Source organism: Nicotiana tabacum, chromosome 19 (assembly GCF_000715075.1).
Source record: "Nicotiana tabacum cultivar K326 chromosome 19, ASM71507v2, whole genome shotgun sequence".
Classification (NCBI taxonomy): Eukaryota; Viridiplantae; Streptophyta; class Magnoliopsida; order Solanales; family Solanaceae; genus Nicotiana; species Nicotiana tabacum.
In genome coordinates, this window is record NC_134098.1 from 77,733,577 (window position 1) to 77,757,965 (window position 24,389).

Here is a 24,389-nt window from a genome sequence, read left to right on the forward strand (position 1 = left end):
ATTTTGATGTGTTCATAACATGTAATGTATGATAAATCAATGCAAACATTTCTACCTACGTGAGAATTATTACGTGCTACATATATTCTTTTGAAGAAAATTGCGTTCATACTCCTCAATTATTAGGCCTCACATTAAACTTTGGTTTTAGGTCACGTATGTGTTTGAGCCGCCCCTGTTAAGCATGATGTACTTCTTTTAGTTTTCTTCATGTCCAACAATGATTGTATCCTTATATTAGAGTTTACCGGTCAGTCCATATGACTTCAAAATAGTGGAATTCAATGAATTTTCACAAATATGCATTGTAGCTGACATTATTTCTCAAGTATACTCAGGGGCGGATCTAGTAAAGCCCGAGGGGTGGTACGCCACTCGCAAGATTCGGTCAAAACTGTGTATATATGTATATATATGTAAGAAATCATATATATATTTAAAGCGCCACCAACCGTAATAATTTATACAAAGGTGTCAATGGCAAAGGGTAAGAGATTCCACCATGGTTGTAAAGGATTGAACTCACCTCGCAACAATTTTTGAACCCTTTGGCTTGCTACGTGACGTTAAGCTTTCTATCTTCCGTTCTCATTTTTCTTCTTATGTAATTATTATTAACTATCTTACTTTATTTGTTAACTTTTGACTTTCTTTTTGTGTCTTATTAGTTAAGTATTTGCCTTTTTCTTACAAAGTTTAAAAAATATTTTCTTTTGCAAATCTTCGCTCTATCATAAATATAGTACTACATTTCTTTCGTTTAATCGATTTATATTATATACCAAAAAATAAGTAATCCAAATCGAAGTCCAAAAATGCTCAAACCAACAAAATAGTTACTCTATCTCAATGTATAAATAGCGACACATGGATGTTCAAAGCTACGTGGCATCCGAAAACTCCAAATCCTGAATCCACCTCTGAGTATACTACCTACTCGGACTAGCTTTATAAAATTATCGATAAAAGAACAATGTTTCTTATAGTAAATAATTAACTACCAAATTAGTTTTTGTCAAAGAATATTGTAGTAGATCTAAATATGCTGCTCCTTCAGAAAGCAACTAGAGTTTTCGTGGAAAATATAATCTAGACTTTTCATTTAACTACATATACTTGTATAAGGTTTGTGTAATATGGTCATTAATTTGGCTTCTTCTCAAGTGGGGGCCAAATTTTTATGACATTTGCCATGACATAATATTCAATATAACAAATTTGTGGATCATGACATTTGCCATGACATAATATCCACTATTAGGCCAAGGATTTCTTGCTATAAATAGAGGACATTCTCCTCATTTGTAAACACATCAATTCAAGAGCTTTTCACTCTTGTCTTTCTTTCTCCTTCTTTATTTCATTATAGAGTATTTTGTAAGAGAGTGAGTGTTGGAAAACATTTGTGTGAACCCTTTCTTTGGAGTGATCTTGTAAGGTTATTCTCTTGGGGTATTTGGGACTAATTAAAGTATTTACTCTAATTTTGCACTCTCTTTTGTACTCTTGTTGGTATAGTGAAATTGTTCCTCTCCGCTTGTGGACGTATGTCACCTTGATCGAACCACGTTAAATTTATGTCTTCTTTATCTTCTTTAATTGCCGTTATTATCAACTTGCATTGTCTTTGTTATTGTCATTATAACATTGTTTGGCTAAATTCCGCATTACCCGATTTTCCGATCCTAACAAATTGGTATCTGAGCCAGATCTAACCGGGTTAGTTTAAATAGCCAAAATGACTCTAACAAAGTCTTATGTTGAGAAATTTGACCTAAGTGCAAACTTCAAAATGTGGCAATTAAAGATAAAAACTATCCTAATTCAGGATGGCTTAGATTTGACACTTCAAGGAAAGGAGAAGATGCCAGATAAAATGACGGACGAGGAGTTTGCCGTCATAGACAAAAAGGCAAAAGCAGGTATTATTTTAAATCTTTCAAATGAGGTTTTGCGTGAAGTTGCAGCAGAAAGCTCAGCCAAAGGCATATGGAAAAAGCTTAAAACCCTATATATGAAAAGAACAGTAGAAAATAGGCTTTACCTAAAGCAAAAATTCTACACTTTTCGTATTGGCTGAAGGTACCTATATACTTACACATCTTGATACTTTTGATTCTCTTCTTATGGATTTAAGTAACATAGATGCTGAAATCAAAGATGAGGATCAAGTTGTGTTATTGCTTGTTTCCTTACCCCAGTCGTTTAAACATATAAGAGATACTATGCTTTATGGAAAGGATAATATCTCTTATAAAGATATCAAATCTATTTTAAAATCAAAAGAACAAATAGATAGATATATTACTGGGGAAACTAGTGAGAACCAAGGGGAAGGCTTATTCATAAGAGGTAGATCCAATAAGAAAGATTCAAGTAGAGAGAAACCTAAATCAAGGTCAAAATCCAGATACAGAAATGTCATGTGCAAATAATGTCATAAGAAAGGTCACATTATTTCTGAATGCTTTAAATTAAAAAACAAAGAAAAGCATACAGGAAAGAAAAATGAGCACAAAAATATTGACACTGCCGAAGCAAGTGTAGTTGCTGATGAGACTGAGGGAACTATTTTTTTAGCAACTAATAGTAGTTTCAAATCTAACAATGAGTGAATTTTAGATTCGGGTTGTTCTTATCATATGTGTCCCAATCGGAATTTATTTACCACATATGAATCTATTGGAGGTGGAGTTATCTTGATGGGCAACAATGCTGCCTGCAAAGTTATTGAAAAAGGTACAGTCCGAATCAAAATGCACGATGGTGTGGTGAGAACTCTCACCGATGTTAGACATGTTCCTGACTTGAAGAAAAATCTCATCTCTTTGGGCACTCTAGAATCTCTTGGGTGCAAGTACACAGGTGAAGGTGGAGTTCTGAAAATTTCTCATGGTGCTCTTGTGATCATGAAAGCACGCAGATCTGGTACGTTGTATACTCTTTTGGGATCTACTGTTACAGGTGCTGTTGCAGTTTCAATATCAGATAAATCAGATTTTGACATCACCAAATTGTGGCATATGCGATTGGGGCATATGAGTGAAAAATATCTTTCAATCCTCAACAAAAGAGGTCTTTTATGTGGCCAAAGTACCGGAAATATGGAGTTCTGTGAACATTATGTGTTCGGAAAGCAGAAAAGAGTCAGCTTTAAATCTCCAGCGATTCATAGAACAAAAGGTACTTTGGATTACATTCATTCAAATCTTTGGGGTCCTTCACGTACCCCATCAAAAGGTGATGCCAGGAATATGTTAACTTTCATTGATGATTATTTAAGGAAAGTTTGGGTTTATTTCCTGAAAAATAAAGTGATGTTTTCTTAAATTTCAAACAATGAAAAGTTTTGATTGATAAGCAAACAGGAAAACAGGTTAAGCGGCTTAGAACAGATAATGGCTTGGATTTGTAATGATGAATTCAACGAATTTTGCAAGAATGAAGGAATTGCTCGACATTGTACTGTGAGAATGACACCTCAGCAAAATGGTATGGCATAAAGGATGAATAGAACTCTTTTGGAAAGGGCTCGTTGCATGATTTCAAATGCTGGGTTGACAAATGCCTTTTGGGCAGAAGCTATCTCTACAGCTTGTTATATTGTCAACCGAGCTCCTTCTGCACCTTTGAACTTTAAGACTCCAGAGGAAATGTGGTCAGGTGCTCCTGCTAATTATTCTGATTTAAAGATATTTGGTTGCCCTGCATACATGCATGTAAATGATGGAAAATTAGAGTCAAGGGCTAAAAAATGCATTTTCCTTGGATATGCATCTGGGGTGAAAGGATACCGACTATGGTATCCTGATTCCACAGCACCAAAATTTATAATTAGCAGAAATGTAACCTTTGATGAATCCTCTATGTTACATTCTAGAAAAGAGTCTTCTAGTTCTTGTAATACATATAAAGAAAAGAGTACACAGAACCAGGTGGAGATTGAGATTGGCATTCCTTCTGAGCCAAGCTCATCAACTTTGGAGCAAAATACAGTTGAAACTCCTGAAGTTGAGCCAGAAGCTGAAATTCCTGAAGTTGAGACTCCTGAAGTTTAACCAGAAGAAGAGGAGTATTCTATAGCCAAACATAGGCCAAGAAGAGAAGGTAAACAACCATTAAGGTTTCGAAATTATGTTGCATTTGCTTTTTCAGTTGCACAAGAAACTGAAGAAATTGGAGAACCATCAAAATATTCAGAAGCAGTTTCTGGCGTTGACTCATCCAAGTGGCTGATTGCAATGAATGAAGAAATTGAGTCTCTCCACAAGAATTGTACTCGGTCTCTTGTGAAGCCGCCATCAGGAGAAAGAATTGTTGGTTGCAAATGGGTCTTCAAGAAAAAGGATGGCATTTCAGGGGTTGAAGATGTGAGGTATAAGGCACGATTAGTTGCAAAGGGCTATAGTCAGGTTCAAGGAGTTGATTTTAATGAAATTTTCTCACCTGTTGTTAAACATAGCTCTATTCATGTCTTGCTTGCCTTCGTTGCCATGTATGATTTGGAATTAGAATAACTTGGTGTTAAGACAGCTTTCTTATATGGCAAACTTGAGGAACAAATATACATGCATCAACCTGAAGGATTTGAAATTGAAGGAAAAGAATACCATATTTGCTTGTTGAAGAAATCCTTGTATGGATTAAAGCAGTCTCCAAGACAATGGTATAAAAGGTTTGATTCCTTTATGTTGGGTCATGGTTATTCGAGAAGCATGTATGATAGTTGTGTTTACTTCCGAAACTTAAATGATGGTTCATTTGTGTACCTATTATTATATGTTGATGACATGCTCATTGCTGCTAAGGATTTAACAGAAATTCACAATTTGAAAGATCAGCTGAAAGGTGAATTTGAGATGAAAGATTTGGGAGCAGTTAAGAAAATCCTTGGCATGGAGATCAAAAGAGATCGAAAAGCCAACAGGCTATTTCTGACCTAGAAGAAGTACTTGGAGAAAGTCTTGGAGAGGTTTGTCATGAAAGATGGTAAACCAGTTAGTACCCCTCTTGCTGCTCATTTTAAGTTATGAGTTGCTCAATCCCCGCAGTCAGAGGAAGAAGAGAGGTACATGGCACAGGTTCCTTATTCCAGTGCAGTCGGTAATATTATGTATGCAATGGTTTGTACACGTCCAGATATTTCACAAGAAGTGAGCATGGTAAGCCGATATATGGCTTGCCCTGGTAAAGCATATTGGCATGCTGTGAAATGGATTCTCAGATACTTGCAAGATACTTCAAACACATGTTTGGAGTTTGGGAGAAATACTAATACTTTGGTTGGTTTTGTAGACTCAGATTATGCAGGTGATCTTGACAAAAGAAGATCATTGACAGGCTATGTATTTTGCATTGGTGGTTGCACTATTAGTTGGAAAGCTATATTACAACATGTAGTAGCTTTTTCTACTACTGAAGCAGAATATATGACAGTGACCGAGGCAATCAAAGAAGCCTTATGGTTGAAAGGTCTATTTGCGGAACTCAGTTCACACGAAGGTGGTCTTACCATTTTCTGTGATAGTCAAAGTGACATTCACTTGACTAAAGATCATATGTATCATGAAAGGACAAAGCGCATTGATATAAAGTATCATTTCATCCGAGAAACCATTGCTGAAGGAAAAGTCTCTGTTCAGAAGATCAACACTAGAGACAATCCTGCTGACATGTTCACAAAACCTCTTCTAGTGTCCAAGTTCAAGCTTTGCCTAAACTTGATTGGCATTTATGAAGAATGATTTTGCCCATTGGGGTTTTTGCGGCGAAGGTGGAGCAAATTTACTATATAAGCCGAAATTAGGCGGAGGTGAAGATTTGTAATATGGCCATTAATTTGGCTTCTTCTCAAGTGGGGGCCAAATTTTCATGACATTTGCCATGACATAATATCCACTATAACAAATTTGTGGATCATGATATTTGCCATGACATAATATCCACTATTAGGCTAAGGATTTCTTGCTATAAATAGAGGACCTTCTCCTCATTTGTAAACACACCAATTCAAGAGCTTTTCACTCTTATCTTTCTTTCTCCTTCTTTATTTCATTATAGAGTATTTTGTAAGAGAGTGAGTGTTGGGAAACACTTGTGTGAACCCTTTCTTTGGAGTGATCTTGTGAGGTTATTCTCTTGGGGTATTTGGGACTAATTAGAGTATTTACTCTAATTTTGTACTCTTGTTGGTATAGTAAAATTGCTTCTCTCCGCTTGTGGACGTAAGTCACTTTGACCGAACCACGTTAAATTTGTGTCTTCTTTATCTTCTTTAATTGCCGTTATTATCAACTTGCATTGTATTTGTTATTGTCATTATAACATTGTTTGGCTAAATTCCGCATTACCCGATTTCCCGATCCTAATAGTTTGGAACTCAAGTTTTTCTTTAACTTATGATTAAATCTGAATTACACAATTCCTACAGGTACCATGTCTAGCATTTCTTAGCAATGATATTGAAGTCACCTATGTAACAAATCAAATTATTATTTATTGAGTAAAAAAAAGATACTTAACAAATAGAGTATTAAATAACATTGAACAATGAAATTTTTTAAAGTAACAAAATACAAATAAAAATGAATTGCTCTGATTTAGTAATTTTACTAATGTAAATCGTAACCCAAAACCCACCTACTAAATTGAGAATAAAAGAGAGATGACTCAAATAGTTAATGCAGTTAAAATATGCTAAAATAAAAATTGTTTTGGAAAGCCAAAAATATTATATAGAAATATCATAATTTTCTTGTTTGTTCAAGTTTCTTTCTCTCACAAAAATATATATTTATAAAGACCCAAAGTTTTGCTCTCAAACTTAGTTTGTAAAAAAGGAAAACTGAATTCCTTTTTCTTAAAAAGTTATGGAAATAGTAATTTGGGGATCGTGCACCTTGGTTTATGAAACTTGGGATAAAAGAAAGAAAAGGGAAAATAGTCTTCGTCGATAATTCAATAAATTCCTAAATGAAAACTAAAAACTCGAATTCTAATTAACTTAGGAAACACCAATAACTTTGCTTAAACACCAAGCTCACAACCTCTATAAATACAGTATGTACCATAAACTAGAGTTCACGCCTTCAAACCTAATTACACTAGTTACTACGTAGCTTAATTCTCTCATTAGTTTCTCTTTGATTGTATGGCGGCCTCCGTTTGCATCAGCCATCATTTGGTTGTCTTGGTATTACTATTTTCTTGTCTGGTTGTTGTTTCGTCTTTCTCTCTGGCGAGAGAAGCTGTTGGTCCCTTTAATTCCATATACAGTTTCGGAGATTCTTCTTCATCAGCAGCTGATCATATTGCTGCAACACTCAGTTTGCCTTCTCCACAACCATACACCCAACGAGGCACCGAGTTCTTCGAGTCAGGCCTCAGTTTTGCGACGCCCGGAGCGACCATCATGAAGCCCTTTTTCTTCCTCAAGAATGGCATCCCACCGCCTCCTCAGTCACATGAACTTTCTCAGATTTCTACCTTTATGAGGTTCTTCTATGAAGATTGCTTCTCTTTTCATGACTGCGGCAGAAACAATAAGGTTATTCCGAAGGCGCTCATCTTTATGGATCAACCCGGCATCAACGACTACAAGCATGCCTTCTTACATGGAAAATCTAGTTCAGAGGCGTCCCATCTCGTGCCTGAAGTGGTGGAGACAATTAAGAATTCAATAGAAAGACTTATCAATGAAGCTGGAGCCAAAACTCTCATGGTTTCTGGAATTCTACCCATGGGCTGCTTTCCTGGTTTTAGGACTCTGTTTCCCGAGGGCGATTCAATTGGAAAAAACAGATGCCACAGGGGACTTAATATGTTTTCAAAGCTTCACAATGATCACCTATGGCAAGCAATTCTGGAGCTGCGTTTGAAATATCCTGATGTTCGCATCATATATGCAGATTACTACAAAGCATTCATGGCTGTTCTTAAAAACCACGCGTTTCTGGGATTCAAGACGAATAATTTGATGAAGGCATGTTGTGGCAGTGGCAACGCTCCATTCAAATTTGATGTGCAGAAGAAGTGCGGAGAGGAAGGGGTAGCTGTATGTTCTGATAGGGCTTCGTATTTACATTGGGATGGATTTCGATTGACACCTGAGGCTTTGGAGAACCTGATGGATACGCTGTTCAGCAAGAAAGGATTCGTATTCCCAGAATTGAAGGTTGGAGAAGAAACAGCAGCAGCAGTAACAAGGCGTCATTCCAGGATTCATGCACGAGTTGGAGACATATCTTATGTTATTAGGCATTTACTCTTCGTCTAAGCCAGTTTTCTGTATTCAATTCAATAGCATTGGATTTTTTCGTAATCTGTTTAATTCAAAAGATCAGGTTCATATTGCTTCATATGTACAGGGGAATGCCCCTTTTAGCTTCTGTAACAGTTAACGATTCCTTTGATTCATACCAAATAAAAGTATCCTGATTTAATTCAAATATTTTTCTAGAGATGATTCGATGCTTATTATTTATTATCTGTTTATCCTGTTTTTATCTTTCAACCTTAAATTTAAGCCTGAGATTGACAAAAAGGGTTCAACTGTTTGTAAGAAACTTAGTATAAGATTGCTCTTCCCAATTGACCTGGTTAATACTTAATAGTAAGTAACCTGATAAGAATCCAATTATAACGAGAACAAAATACAATAAAAAAGAGTAGAAGGGAGACACTTCCTCACAACGTTGGGCATTATACTGACTGAAAATGTTTACAGTGAAAACTTTCGACTGCTATACCTATTTTCTGATTGCAAAGAAGCTTTCTTCTCTAGAACTAAAAACCAAAGCCCCTCTAAAAGTGAAAATCAAAGATCTTCAAACTTGATCAACAATTTGCCAAAAATAGTGATTTGCCCCTACAAAAATAACTTCATCAGTCGATAACAGTGCCTTGTAAATATCTAATTTTCTGAACTACGAAAGGAACTTCCAATTGCAATACTTCTGCTATCATGACTACAATTAACAACTTAAATATCAAAGGAAACTGGCGCTGCCATTACCACTATTTTAGAAATTCATAATTGAAATTCCACATCCAAAAGTTAAAGGTCATATACTCAAATGGTCAAATAGTAAAGAAGCCTAACCATACTGACTATTACAAAGGGATTACAATTTACAAGTATGCTTAAGCATACTTCAGAAACCTTACACATTATTGGATGACTTTTTCATCATATCATTTAGTTAAGTCTTTCAAAGTCTTTGAAGTTGGAAGTTCAAATTGTTGCTGAAAGTATTCAAGAGCTTTCAAGAGAAACATCTTCTCTGAGTAAGCATTAAAGTACAGCCTAGACCTTAGTAAAAGGACATTCATTTAATTGGAAAGAACAAAAAAATAAGGGCAGAAAATCAGCTTAATGCAACTGCATAAGGAATACGGGGTTTTGCCTCTCAGAACTATTATCATTAGAGTTTATCATAGTTATTAATTAAGTACCTTTTTATTCAGAGATTCCATGCAAGGTGGCTGACACTAGTCAGAACAGAATTTACAAATGTGCAAGATCTATCAAGCAGACTTGCTACAAACGGATTGCATTATCGATTCCCTTTGCCCCTTATAATAAGAAAAGAGCACATAGCACTTAAAGTATGCAAAAATATGTCACAAACAAATACAACACCTTTCTCATTCATAGAACACCTTTGGCCAAGCACCGGCGCCTGTATTATTTTTCTTTCTTTATAACCAAAGGAAAGGCGCCTGCATTATTTTTCCGTAGGGCGCAAGTAGCAGCGAGTTCTAATATGCAGATAAACTACTTCTAGGAGAACAAATGTTATTACCAGTCCAAATACTTCGACGCCGAAGAAGTTATAGCTCCTTCTGTTCAGGATCAATAACTACTGAATCAGGCAGGGTCTTTTCTAGTGACTTCCTAGGCCTTCTGTACCAGAGGAAAGCAAACCACAGGGTTCTGAACAATGCCCCATTTGCAAAGTGTGGAATAAAAATTCGACCCCAATATGGATAATATGGTCCCGGCAATTTTAGCAGAGTGAAGAAAAAGCCAATGGCAATCAAATGCCAAGGAACTTCTGCATTCTAGCATTGTAAACAGAGCAGAAACATGTCAGTATACAACCAGAATTCATTCATGTAATTTTCTTCTTGGACAAAGAAGCAGATCAATATTAGACATACAGCACAAACTTTGGTGCACAATTGCAAAAAGCCAAACAGGGACAATTTTTTTTATTTTTTTATTTTTTTTGGGGGGGGGGGGGGGGGGACAAGGATAGGATAATTGCGAACTTTTCATCTATCTACTTTCCAAGTTTTACCGACTAGGAGGCAGAGACACTCCAGAGGCAATCTAATATTTTTCAAGCCCGGTGCACTAAGCTGCCGCTATGTGTGGGGTCTGGGGAAGGGCCGGACAACAAAGGTCTATTATACGCAGTCTTATCTTGCATTTCTGCAAGAGGCTGTTTCCATGGCTCGAACCCGTGACCTCCTGGTCATATGGCAACAACTTTACCAGTTGTGCCAAGGCTCCCCTTCCTTGAGAGGCAATCTAATAGATACACTTTTTTTTCCTTGAGAAAATATCTAATAGGAGCATTTAATTGGTAATGTCGGATATATTATTTACACGAAACAAACTGAATCGGCAACATGGAATTTAACCATCAACAATCTTCTGCTAGAATTTCATGAACTATATAGATACAAAAAAGATCACCTTGAGAGATGGAGATGATTCCAGAGCTGCGGACTTTAAGATGCCAGCAATAGCAACACCAACAAGAAAAGGAAACAGCGTGATATAAAGCTTCCTTTCATGTGCACAGTAAGACAACTCACTGATTGAGGTAACTACAAGTACTGGTACATACAAGTATTTGGTGACTATCAAAACAATGTCAAGAATAAGTTGAACGAAATTGTCCAGTGCTCTATTCCAAGGGAAACTCTTGACAGGTGTAGGAGTGCTGTCCCACAATTTCCTTGCCCGGTCTATTATGTTCTCCAAGTTAAATTTGTGAGGTTCATCAGATTGTCCAGCTGCTATGTTCATATTGCAGGCTATTCTAGGTCTTGCAATTGGACGTGTCCCATATGATCTGATGCTCAAAATGCACATATTAGACTTAGTCAACGGTCGTAAAATCTGCCAAGATAGAAGGCGACTGTCATCCAGATTGAGTGAAGTGAATAACAGGAGAAAAGAAGCAAGCCAGAAAAAATATTGAATAAAAAGAACAAAGACAAAAACAATAAACAAAGAGCAATAAAAACAAGAGAAAGAACCAAAACAAGGACAAGAGAATAGGGACTACAAACATTCTGGAATTGGTTTGTCAACCCAAAAAGGAACTAAATAAATGTATCTTCCCATTTAGATGTAAAATATAGAATGCAAACAGTAGCTTGGTTTCAATATATATAGCATAGGGACAGATGACTAAAATAAGATCAAACATCAGAAAAAAGATGAATCAAATAAGTCTTCCGCTAGTAAACCAACATGGATATGAGAATATTGCAGGCAAACTTTCCATGGCAAATATACGAGAGTTCAGCTTATCAACCTAACCATCAAAGAGCAATTAAAATACATTTCCCTTTTTATCGCTTGCGGAGAAATACAAAAAAAAAAATAAGAAGAAAACCCCTTTCAGCAGAAAACAGATTAACCTATCATCAATGCTGCTTTCTACATATTTGAAACTTCAGCTTTCCATTGTATGATCATTTGCCAAAGTCGTGATATTTTGTCAATGTGGTGCTATATAGTAAAGTAAAAATTAGATTTTCCACACCTACTATTACAGCAATACTAGCAAAGAGTAAATCCAGCAGACATTAAAAAAATTCACCGTACATCAATTTTCCACTCATTGTCTAGCATCCAATACTTAAAAACTAGAGTCATATCCATGATTAAATATTCAAGAAACACAAAAGTACGAGCTAAGCAATCAAAAATGCTAAATTGCAAAAAGACCAGAACTTTATTAGTGGGTGAAATTCTAAACTTATGTACATAGCAGAAAACGAACTGTTGAGAAATAAAAATCTCTTTATGTGATGAGGGTCACCTGAAAGCCATTGGCGGCTGGAGAATTAAGTTTGAGAGACATCATAGTAGGGAACTGAAGTTTTGCAGATACACTCGAAAACTGTGTATAAGAAACTGCCATTTTTAAACTAGTTTCAGAAACGCCATGAAAGATAAGGTCTTTTTAGGCATGAAATTGAGGGGTTTAAGGGGCGAGTCTTGGAACTTGGAAGAGTGGAGTCGGATCCGGGTAAACTCACTGAAGCGAATTTGGATGATCCGTAGAGCCTTAAATGGGCCGTCTATTTATGGGAAGTATACAATTGAAACTGAAAACGGCAAAGGGCCAAATATACCCCTCTACTTTGGAAGAATACTCCCGTTATATTATTGGTTTATCTATACTCCTGTAATCATACTTTGGGTTCAAATATACCACTCATTTAAACGGAGGGACACGTGTCATCGTCATGTTGGTAAATTCTAAATATTTCCTAATTAATTAAAAAGACCCATTACTCATACCCGAAAAATAATTTTTTAAAGCAAATTTTTTTTATATAAAAAAACTGAAAAAAACGAAAATATTTTTTTTTTCAGTTTTTACAAAAAAACTGCTTTAGAAAAAACTGAAAAATATTTTCTAAAACAATGTTTTTGTAAAAACTGAAAAAAAAAAGAAAAAAAAACTGAAAATGAATTTTCTAAAGCAATTTTTTTTGTAAAACCTGGAAAAAAATTGAAATTTTTTTTTACTAAAAACTGTAAAAAAAACGAAAATATATATTTTTTTCATTTTTACAAAAAAAAACTGCTTTAAAAAAAGCTGAAAAATATTTTCTAAAATAATATTTTTGTAAAAATTGAAAAAAAAACTAAAAAGTAATTTTCTAAAGCAATGTTTTTGTAAAAACTGAAAAAAAAAATATTTTCTTTTTTTCAGTTTTTAGTTAAAAATATTTCAGTTTTTTTCCAGTTTTTAATTGCTTTAGAAAATTGCTTTTCAGTTTTTACAAAAATATTGTTTTAGAAAATATTTTTCAGTTCCTTTAAAGCAATTTTTTTGTAAAAACTGAAAAAAAAATATTTTCGTTTTTTCAGCTTTTAGTAAAAAAAATTATTTTTCGGGTAGGGGTAATGGGTCTTTTTAATTAATTAGAAAATATTTGGAATTGACCAACATGACGATGACACGTGTCCCTTCGTTTAAATGAGGGGTATATTTGAACTCAAAGTATGACTGCAGGGGTATAGATAACCCAATGGTATAACGAGGGATATTCTTAGACCATTTTCGAAAGTAGAGGGGTATATTTGGCCCTTTGCCGACCTGTAAAATAAAAAAAGTCATAAATTTTTTCTAGTTCTTCCTTTGCAAAATTAAAGTAGGCATCGCAAGATAATTGAGTTGAAGTTGAAAAAAAAAAGGGCAAAAAACCAAAATAGGCAAAATTTAAGAAATTTTTAACCTAGCAGGTATTTTATATACATGGCAATTAAATAATTATATTTCCTAGCAAAAAGCTTTAAATACCTAGACCCAAAATCACGTACTCAAGGCATTTATTTCCTTGAAAAAGGCTAATCAAGTTATACTATTTAAAAGAGACTTGTACTTAATTATTGTTATTTGCTCACATTACATAGTGTTTTTTGTTCTCATTCACAAAATAGTGAAATTACCAAATCTGAAATATAACATGTATATATAATAATATACATATAGAAGGGTGGAATATAAATTGTGATAATATATGTTGAATAAATCGTGTATAATTTATAATAAACTACAATTCAACAGATAATTTGTATACGATGTAAACCATATATAATTTAAGGAATTTTCATAAACCACTATTGTTTTGTGGCTATTAACTTTTTATAGCTACCATATACATAATTACTTCCTATGACTACTATTCAGTTGTTACGGTAGTGTATTCGCTTTGTTGTATTCATGAATATAGCAGCAAAAAGCGCTAAAAATCAGGGCAGTCCAACTGTACGCGCATGTATTCACATGTATTCGCGCTGTTGTATTCATGAATACAGTAGCAAAAAGTGCTTAAAATCAGGGCAATCCAGTTGTACGCGCATGTATTCGCATTGCTGTATTCATGAATACAACAGTAAAAAGCGTCTAAAATCAGGGCAGTCCAGCACTCCAGCTGTACGCGCATGTATTCACGCCATGTATTCATTAATACGGCAATCACCTTAAAAATAGGTATGTCCAACTGTCTAAGAGAGAGAAAAAACATAAATAGCGTATTTCATTCATCAATTGTAGTATATACCATAAATATTTATTTTGCTATAAAATATAAAAGATAGCTATAGAAAATAATATTTTAAAATGATTTTGATTTATAATAAATAGGGTGTATACCTTTGCAATAAGAGGTAAAATTTTCTATAATTTACACCAAATAATATACCAAGTAAAAATCATGTATATATTATTGTTATATTTTATCATAAATTCTTCAGCCATAAGTGTGTGTGTGTGTGTGTGTGTGTGTGTGTATATATAATAGCGTATAAATTACAAAAATAAATTCTAGTATGTTAATATACCCGATATAATGATGGTATTTTATTTTATAAATCACATTGCTATTTTAAGTATATTAATGTTATATTTTATCATTTTAGTTCCCCTTTACTGTGTGGTTGAAGAATAAATATCTTTTTAGAAGAAGATGGCGTAAATGAGCAAAATAGAGGAAAACTTCTTTGAGATTTTTGGTACTTTGGTTTTATGGGAAGAGATAGAAAATCTAAAAACCTTTACAAGATGTTACTGAGAATGGAACTATTTCCTTAAATTTGGGTGCTGCCAATTTGGTTTTTAAAATGGAAATAGTTTACTTAAACATTGGGTGCGAGTGCGACATTTAAGTTTTTAAAATGAAAACGATTTCCTTAAATATTGGGTGAGGCATTTAAGGAATTGTAGTTATATATATTCTTTTATAATGCTACATTTGTAATAAAATCTGTTATTTTTGGAATAAAGAAAAAGTATTATTAATTAAGAAAATAATTTTTATAAAGAGATCATCCGTGTAAAAAATTATGAAAGGGAAAGGAGCTGAGTTTCCAATTTTCTTTAACATTTCATGACATTACATTACTTTCTTCGTTCAAGGAAAAAATGGCATGGTTTGGATTTTGATTTACGATTATTTGTATATGGTTTATAGTTTATTTAAATTTGATCGGTTTCATTAGAAGAAAAAAGTTAGTTATTTGACAAAAATAATATTTGGTACACTAACCAAAATGATTCTGAGTATAGAACTCCAAAAATCTTATTAAACGTGTAATAATGTCCAAACCAAACAGGTAAATTCTTACAAAACGAATATACTATGCATGAAATGCTAAGGAATGAAAAGGCTGGGGAAAAAAATCAGTTCCATTAAATGACGATGGAAAATTTCCACCACTTGAAAGTCGAAGAAAAATATTATAATGTAAAATTAAATTACAAAAATGTTAAGACGCTGAATAATTTAGACTGACTTTTGAAGTGGGATAAATTTTCAAAGCTTGTGAAAATTAACTATATAGTTTTGCATAAACACTGTGTTTGGAATAAATACATGGCATGTATTTATTTTATACACTTCAATCACTTCACCATAATTAATTGTAGTGCATTTTTACCTTAATATTTCACTTAACCATGATTAACTATATAGTTTTGTATAAACACTAGGTGTGAATAATTTTTTCCCAGCACTCAGTGTTGTATTAAGACCCTACAGCTAGATGGCCCAGTGTTTAGACAAGATTTCGAGTGTACAGACTACAGAGCTTTGGCTCACTGGTGGAAAAGTACCAAATCTGGCTGAAAAGGGACAAATTCAGTCCTTCGCCAAAACATAAAGCCAACTTTGCCCAAAGATTTCATATACTATCAATTATTTGGTTTTATTCAAGTTTGTTGCCAGCCCCGGGACCGCACATCCACCCCCTGTTCAACTTTATCTATGGCACATAATTTCCTTCTGAGGCATAAAATTAGCAATCAAACATAGGGTACATTTGAAAACTAAGCCAGGATACACGGGAATACTTCTACAGCAATTACAAACTCAGCAAACAAAACTCTTCCACAAAATATCTTGAAGCAGTCTCTCCTTGTGGAAAATAATAAGGCTTCACAAATACCTGCAAGAAAGAATGGAGGAGCATTACTGTCATGTAATGTCAAACAAACGAAAACACAAATCTCAATAGAAGTTCAGAACTGCCTTTCCAGAATGACGATATACACATTCCAAGTAGTGCTCATTTGTTGAAAAAAAAAGAATTGTTAATTAAACCAAAGAGTTTATAGGTCTCTTCATAACATTATTTGCTCTCAATGACTAGATTAGCTAGGAAACACTCAGTTCTTGGTCAAGCAGAGTATGGACAACAAGTAAATATCCGAGAGTTGATACTTAAATTTGAGCATCAGATACAGCATTTGACCCATCAATATGCTACGTAAAACCTAATTCATTACAAGGACTTGAGACAAATAGAGAACGAGGAAAATAATGATTTTGTTAATTAGAGAAAATAACTGGTGTAGAACAACTGGCAGGAATTAACTTGTGCCAGTACATACTCCTGTCGCCTCAAAGGACAATTCAGAAACATTTCATGCTACATTATAGATTCTCTTATCTTTTTTTCTTTATTCAGGTACGACGCAAGAGAGAGAGAGAGAGAGAGAGAGAGAGAGAGAGAGAGAGAGAGAGAGAGAGAGAGAGAGAGAGAGGGGAGAAGAGAAGAGAACAAGAAAAGTCAAAGGAGGTGGCATGATAAACATGGCAGTTGACAACAACTGGCTCATTACCATTTTCCAGAAAACAATTGCTAGATGAAGAGCTTTTACCTTAAAACATCAGGAGGATCAAACCACAAGTATATCCTAAGGAAACAAAGGCAAGGAACTGAGTCCTAAATTCTCTGGAATTCCCATCATTACGTTAAGATTCTGCAAGGCTTGACCAGAAGCTCCCTTAACAAGATTATCAATCTACAAAAGGTAATTGGGAGTTTGAATTTAGTAAGCAACACCAAATCTAACCAAAATATCACATGCAATCTATAAAAACATGCTGCAAAACTTACAACAGATACTATTATTGCTCTCCCAGGAATCCGGTCTGGAAATACATTCATGAGGCAGTAATTTGATCCCGTAACATGTCGAGTATAGGGAACTTCTTTGTTCTTCAGCAACACCACAAATTTTTCATGCTGGAGAAGGTGAAATACAACACATATATCAATCCTAAAGGGAAAACATAACCTTTTCTTATGCATATGCAGATGAATATCATAACTACTTATCTTGGACTCTAAAGATAACAGAAGTGCCCTCCACTTGCACACAGATATATAAATATCTCAATATCTTTTGGTGTGGGGTGAAATGTTATATACAACAACAACTACGTCCCAATCCCAACACTCGTTGGCATCAGCTATATGAAGTGTTATATGTATTGCTATTAATTCCAGCAGTGCTATTGTGGTCAAACTGGAAAGATGAGACTTGAGATTCGAGTACAACTTCTTTTAACAACAGTACTTATAAGGAGAGATCAGCTGTCAGATAATTCATGCATGGCTAGTTGAAAGAACTGGTTTGATCCAGACTAAGCTTTGATTACATTTGTATGAGGCAGACCTAATAAAGAACCAGACTAGTCATACTTCTCTTAAAAAGGTCATTGACCATAAAATGCAAAACAAATGCAGGTTTAATCACCCACAGCTAAGATATCACCGTGCTTGGTAGTTGTAGCTTTAGCAATTAAAACCCCAAGTTTACCTTTCTTTTATCGACCTTCTTAGACAACAATCATTTTTTATTCCGATTTAGCAAAAACTTCTAAAATTATGCCTTCAGATTGTATAATAAAAATTTAATATAAGTGTAGTCTTTCCAGCTATTTTTCTGGTTCTAAGGTTGCTGGTACTATCTTTCTGGTCTTTGTTGTTGTTACTGTTCTATTGTTTCTTTTCATCTTCTTGAGCCGGGGTCTATCAGAAACAACCTCTCTACCCCCAGGGTAGGGGTAAGGTATGCGTACACACTACCCTCCCCTTGTTGTTGTAGTCTTTGCACAAAAGATAGATTACGTGGTTTCTCATAATTACAAGAAGACCTCGTCACAAGTTACAACTACAAAAGGTATCTAAGGTCAGTGAGTAGCATGAAGCCACGTACTCCCTCTTTTAACAAACTGAAAACTCTTCCTAATTTGAAAAGGGAAAAAAACACTTGGGATGTGACATCATATGCAACCACAGAATACATTGAAAACAGAAATAGATTGAGGATTTTACTAACTGGAGAAATGGAGTTCTATCGGGCTGAACTGCAGAAACAAAAATGGTAATGAAATCCATGAATTAATCGCTACCCAGGTCATGCAGCGGAAAGTTCATACCTCATAGTAGTTAACAAGGCGATCTTTCAAATCCTGAGTTGTCACCCCTGGAGCCATTTCCACATATATAGTAGATTGCATACCACGGCTCTGTAGCACAGAAAATAACGCAGATAAAAACACAGACTAAGAGGAGGACCTACTGAGCAGCGCAAACTAGACAAACTTGAAGAATGTTCAGCTATTACCATTGGCATAAGATGTGGAGTGAAGCTAACAGTAACCTTTGAATTTGCAGCTTCTGATAATCCTTGTTCGATCTCTGGCACTGTGAATGAAATCAGAACTCTTAATTGTAGAAATTACACTTGATAAGAATTTTCCTAAGCAAAACTCAGGAGAATGGAAATTTTGTCAACAATGAACTACCCGTTTTGCAAACTTCTGAAAACTTGAGGTATATCACATGATAAAAAGAGAAGACATAAACAACTGAACTTCATGCAGAATCGAAGTCACTCAACTAAGACCATTAAGTTAAAAGCCTCAGTGTTTCTCTGATATAAGAATACTTCTAAACTAAAGTCAATTACAAAATAAATCGTAGTATTCATCAAATAATAATTGTTGTGCTTGACGTGATCTGATCCTAGTGTATTGGTTAATAATAGTCTTTCATATTACAGCAAAATACTATTCCCACCATTCTAAGAAAGAATCATGTTATTGCTATTTCAAAAGCCAGATGAATTTTGTTTTTTTTATTGTATAAATACTTAAAATATCTTTTATATTTTAAGTACCCTCTTGTCCCACTTTTAAGGACAAGAGTGGGTTGCTCTAGTGGTGAGCACCCTCCACTTCCAACCAAGAGGTTGTGAGTTCGAGTCACCCCAAGAGCAAGGTGGGGAGTTCTTGGAGGAAGGGAGCAGAGGGTCTATCGGAAACAGCCTCTCTACCCCAGGGTAGGGGTAAGGTCTGCGTACAAACTACCCTCCCCAGACCCCACTGATGGGATTATACTGGGTTGTTGTTGTTGTTAAAATATCTTTTATCCTTTCCTGAATTGGTTCAACCTTCAGCTTGGGCTGACAGAGTATCATGTTAGGGTGAGATGCTATGCCAATAATTAGTAATCTTAATGTAGCAATTAACTTAGTAAATTTCTCCATTTAAGAAATTAAGAAATAATAACTATAACAATTCATTATTTGCATAGCGGAAATGGATTACTGACCATGCCGATGTCTGGTTATACCATAAGAATGTATTCCTTCGGCTATTTCAGTGAACAAATTTGCCTCCTTTGCAGCACGACCTTCAAGATAAAGTTCGAGAAGCTGGTTACTACTGCTAAAGTAGTACAAATGGCTGTCATGACTAGGAAAGGTTACGAAAAAGTACAAACCTGCTCCACTAACACCAGATTTTGAATCGATAATTATGTTTCTCACTTCAATGAGGTTGGACTGCAATAATAAAGACAGAATCAACCAAGGAAAGGAAAAACTAAATACATTAGCATGAGCATTATAGCATCTGTGCATCAAGCACCTTAAGCTAACAGCAAGGCAAAAAAAGCATGTGTTCAAATTATAAAAGGCCTATTTTAGTTACATTTTGTAAAAGAAGCTGACACAAGTAAAAGCCATTTTTCTCAAGAAAGAGGGATCGTAAGATTTTCAGAAAATTGTAGCAGACACTCGTGAATGCACATTTAATGGAAATTGCATCAATCTCAGATATCAGAAACTGGAAGAACAACAAAACCGACTAGTCAAACGCACTTTCAAGAAGTTCACCTATATTAGCAACTTAAACTTTAGTCAGGTACTGGTTCAATTGGTATCTGTTGTTTACTAAATTACGATAAAAATGGGCTTCTGGACGACTAAAAAATTTACACAAACATTGAAATTTCTTACCTGGGATGTTCCAAACTTGCTTTTGGTTCCAAAGATTGGAGATTTTAAAGGTTAAAAAGGACTTAAGTAAAAGTATGAGATGAAGGTCAATAAAAGGTTATTTCCGAGAAGCTTATTTTCTTCTTATAATTTTAGAAGGAATTATTCATTTAAATTTCAGATTTTCCAACAAAGGAGGCCTATATAACCAGATACTTCCATTGTCAAAAACTTCTGACAAAACTCACAATGCAGGCAATAAAAGATAGGCTTCGGTTTTCAACTTAGATGCAAACCTTTATCAAGGGAATAAGAGGAAGTTGAACAGATGTTGGATAACAACCAGGATTTGCAACCAGACGTGCACTTTGAATTTCTCTCCTCGAAATCTCAGTCAAGCCGTAGACTGCTTCTTGCTGCATCAGTCGAAGAATACTCATTCAAACTGCTGAGCTTATATTGGCCACAAGGAGATACTCAATATTTGTACCAAACATGAAGTTCCTCTTTTTTCATTTTTCTGGAACGAGGGAGAGAAGAAATCGACTACTCTACCTGCAAAGCCATTGCTTTGTGAGGCTGGCCGTACCATTCCTCATACTCAGCAATATCACACAATCTGAAGTCCTACATGACCATGATGATGACAGTAAGTATAGAAAAATTTTGAGATGCAGAGAAGTATAACAGAAGTATAAACTGAATGCATACCGCAGAAAGATCAACAATCTTTAGATTTGTGGGAAGACTTTTGATAATTTCCTGCAAAATGTAACTAATTAAAAAAATAAAAACTTATATACAAGTCTCAAGATCTCCATTAGAAATTATGATAGGCAAATGAAACCACTCTTCCTTCGATAAGAGGCTGATTGATTTTGGGAAATCTGAGATATGGAATTGCTACAAACCTGAGTTGTACCATGTGGCAAACAACAAAAAACAGCATCCACAGCAGAGAAATCTGCATCCTTAACAGCAACCAGACTCGGAAGATCCTGAATGGGAATGGTTGATAAGGAAAAGATATAGAGGAAGTAAAATTAATACTTCATGGTCTAAATTGAAAATGCACAATCCTTCCCCTCAGAAAGCAAAGAGCATGAATGAAAAATGATCTTACAAAATTCTAATAGAAGAGAGAGATATAGAAGAGACTCAATCTCCTTCATGATTCTTTCATATAGTCAGAAAGTCAAGCAAAAAACAAAGATAGCAAAATAGATCCACAATTACTTGTCCAATATTTTCCTACTTTTGAGTCCTATATGAAATTCAAAAGTAATTCCAAAAAGCATAAGAAAGAATACAAGCAGGTGAATATGAAGATCCATACTTGTGTGACCAGGTGAGGAAAAACTGATTCTATTGATTGGCCAGCTTTCCTGTCAGCGGTCATCAAAGTAATCTGAAAATGTGGATGATTTGCCAGGAGTCTAATAATCTGCAACAAGTTTTATACTTGTCAAGCGAAAATAATAGATTGGAGGGATGGTCATGATACATCTAATGATATATGAAAACAAGAGCATGATGTAACCAAGCAAAAGTACCCAAAATGACATGATAGCACGCACTGCAGAAGGAGAACATTAACTTATCTTACCTGGATAAATGGTTACAGAAAAGCGCCATTAACATTTTAGCCATATTGGGTTCTTCAGTTAAATTAAAATGGGGGGAAAGAATATTCTCTCATTTATCTTCGAAGAGTTTTCATCCCATACATAATGCATAACTTTTTCTAATCGTTATCCCGCACATAACACATAACTTCTAATGCTCAAAAGTAAAAACTCTCCTCTCGAGCATATCATGATTTAGAAATATAAGTATCTTCTTCCACTATGTAAGATCTCCAAAAACGATTTGACTACCCACACACAAAGTTTTAGAAGAAACCGTAGATTCATTTTCCATATCGTTCCCTGATAGATTTCACCATCTTCAATCTCTTTGAAACATTATAGCAATAAAAGCTACTTGTCCTCTTAAATATTAGGAACCTATAGCCTGTTTGGCCAAGCTTCTCCAAATCCAAAAGCACATTTTTTTTCAAAAAAAAAAGTGCCTTTTTTTTCAAAGTTGAAGTGTTTGGCCAAGAACAAAAAGTGCTTTTGAGTAGAAGTAAAAGTAATTTTGGAGAAGCAGAAAAAGTAGCTTCTCCCTAAAAGCACTTTTGAGAAATGTACTTTTGACAAAAAGCACTACTCAAAATAAGCTGATTTTTGAAGCTTGGCCAAACAAGCTATTAAACTATCTTGGTTGTTTTAACAGCACGCGACGATCATCAGTGTAGTGGAAAAGGTTACTTTCCCGTCGTACCTTAAACCACAAACCTTGCACAATCCAAGTTCAGAACAACTACATTAGCACTGTGAGTGTTATCAAAGGTGCGCTTAAGCACTGAAGCGAGGCTCAAAACATGTTGAGCGCTTCGCCTCATTTAGCGGGCGCCTCAATGTTGTCATCAAGGCTCTAAGACATACATTTCCTTGCCAATGAGTGTAAGGATGAAGAAACGGCATTAACCAACTGATATTTCACTTTATCGTAAATTTTCCTCAATCCTTTTGTCCATATATTTGGTATTCATGCTTATGGATATTAGTCTTGGACTACACATAAATATTTGTAGTTTTTCTCCATTTGCGCCTTCCTTCACTAAAACCCACGCTTTATTTGCGCTTTGCGCTTAAAGCCCCAACAGACCTTAGAGCTTTTTTGCGCTTTTCGCCTTTGATAACACTATCTCAAACAATCAGAGTTTGTCTTGAAAATGATCTTTTTTCGGTTTTACATCTAAGCATGTTTATTGAGCTTAGTTTTAAAAAGTATTAGGGCAACATGTAGATCTTGCTGCCAAGATGATAGCAATTTTTAAAAAGCATATGAGATAGATAAAATAAAATAAGGGCAAGAAGCAATCTCTACCAAGTGTCAGTTTTGCATTTCAGTTTTTTGAATTGCTAAAAAAACTTATGTTTTCAAATGTAATGAAAAGAAACAATGAATCGCTACAAAAAACTACTCTCTCTGGTTCAATTTATGTGAACGTCCTTTTTAGTCGAACTCTTCAATTTTAGGTTTCCACTATTACCTTCAGTCAGTGAGAAGTTTTCACAACCACCCAAATGGTATAGCATTTTCAAGACCACACGTGTCAAAAGTCTTTTTTTCCCTTAAACTCTGTACCCAGTCAAATAGGTTAACATAAATTGAAACATAGGGAGTAATTCTTAGTGCACGAGTAAAATAAACATTTATCAGACATCATCCTTCAAGCATAATGTCGGATTGCGTTCAAAGAGTATAACTTTAAGACTCGTTTGCAGGCTTATTTCTTTTCAAAATTCACAGAATGAAAATCAAACAATCAGAAATTGAACAATAAACTGAAGCGGGGCCCATCGACAAAGAGCAAGATCAAAATGTGCAGACCTCAGTACCAGTGTAACCACTAGCTCCAAGCACACCAATACGCAATTTGTCCAGCTTGTTAGCTTTACCCTCCCCAAACTGCAAGCCTTGCGCTGGTGATGATGTCGCCATCGATGTAGCTCTTATTCTGAACTTCCCAACCTTACTAACCTTCAGTTCCCCCTGCAAATCGCTTCACTAATCAGAAAGCAGGAAAATAGAAAGGTGCATTTCATAAAGCTAACCCTAACTAATTATGGACTCGATTGAGATTTCAGTTGCGAATTAAATGAATGCGGATTCAAAATTGAGCATTTAGATTGTTGTACTTAACCTGAATTTTCCAAACGGAAGAAGCTCCATTGAAGTGGCTAGAACTGAGTGCAGCCAATGAAGAAGACATTGGAGATTCACACTTTCAGTATGAATTTCGCAAAATCAGGAAACAGATGAGTAAAGAGTATAGAACTGTCTCTGTGGACGAACGAATATATAAAGATCAATTGACCCGATTCCACCTACTCCAATTTTAGACATGTGATTCTTGGGCATATATTAGTACTGTGTTTTGATTGAATATATTATGAAAATGTGAAATAATTGATGGGTAAAATAGACTATTTAATTCATTAGCGTGAAAGT

General features: G+C 35.0%; 3 protein-coding genes across 3 annotated transcripts; 1 reads left to right on the forward strand and 2 right to left on the reverse strand.

Annotated features, from left to right (window-relative positions):
* Nucleotides 1-7,056: 7,056 nt before the first annotated feature.
* LOC142173245 (GDSL esterase/lipase At5g03980-like) lies at nucleotides 7,057-8,413 on the forward strand. The gene has a single exon (XM_075238039.1). The coding sequence runs from the start codon at nucleotides 7,151-7,153 to the stop codon at nucleotides 8,273-8,275; it is 1,125 nt and encodes a 374-aa protein (XP_075094140.1). The 5' UTR covers nucleotides 7,057-7,150; the 3' UTR covers nucleotides 8,276-8,413.
* Nucleotides 8,414-8,684: 271 nt separating this feature from the next.
* On the reverse strand, nucleotides 8,685-12,303 carry LOC107766206 (uncharacterized). Its single transcript, XM_016584957.2, has 4 exons — nucleotides 12,063-12,303; nucleotides 10,703-11,131; nucleotides 9,804-10,062; nucleotides 8,685-8,866 (listed from the first exon to the last, which is right to left on the reverse strand). Exons 1-3 carry the CDS (start codon nucleotides 12,162-12,164, stop codon nucleotides 9,832-9,834), a joined length of 762 nt encoding a protein of 253 aa, XP_016440443.1. The 5' UTR covers nucleotides 12,165-12,303; the 3' UTR covers nucleotides 8,685-8,866; nucleotides 9,804-9,831.
* A 3,692-nt stretch (nucleotides 12,304-15,995) lies between these two features.
* Nucleotides 15,996-24,179, reverse strand: LOC107766214 (probable N-acetyl-gamma-glutamyl-phosphate reductase, chloroplastic). The gene is given in 14 exon segments (NM_001324909.1): nucleotides 15,996-16,201; nucleotides 16,917-17,060; nucleotides 17,156-17,284; nucleotides 18,484-18,573; nucleotides 18,672-18,751; nucleotides 19,661-19,741; nucleotides 19,832-19,892; nucleotides 20,624-20,743; nucleotides 20,883-20,954; nucleotides 21,039-21,089; nucleotides 21,239-21,325; nucleotides 21,664-21,771; nucleotides 23,769-23,930; nucleotides 24,082-24,179. Coding segments are annotated over 13 exon segments (1,218 nt in total). The 5' UTR covers nucleotides 24,151-24,179; the 3' UTR covers nucleotides 15,996-16,201; nucleotides 16,917-16,952.
* Nucleotides 24,180-24,389: the final 210 nt, after the last annotated feature.

Coding starts and splice junctions, on each gene's coding strand:
- LOC142173245 (XM_075238039.1), top strand. CDS start 7,151: ATGGCGGCCTCCGTTTGCATCAGCCATCATTTGGTTGTCTTGGTATTA.
- LOC107766206 (XM_016584957.2), bottom strand. CDS start 12,164: ATGGCAGTTTCTTATACACAGTTTTCGAGTGTATCTGCAAAACTTCAG. Junction 11,132..12,062: donor CAGCCGCCAATGGCTTTCAG/GTGACCCTCATC, acceptor CTATCTTGGCAG/ATTTTACGACCGTTGACTAA. Junction 10,063..10,702: donor AATCATCTCCATCTCTCAAG/GTGATCTTTTTT, acceptor TTACAATGCTAG/AATGCAGAAGTTCCTTGGCA.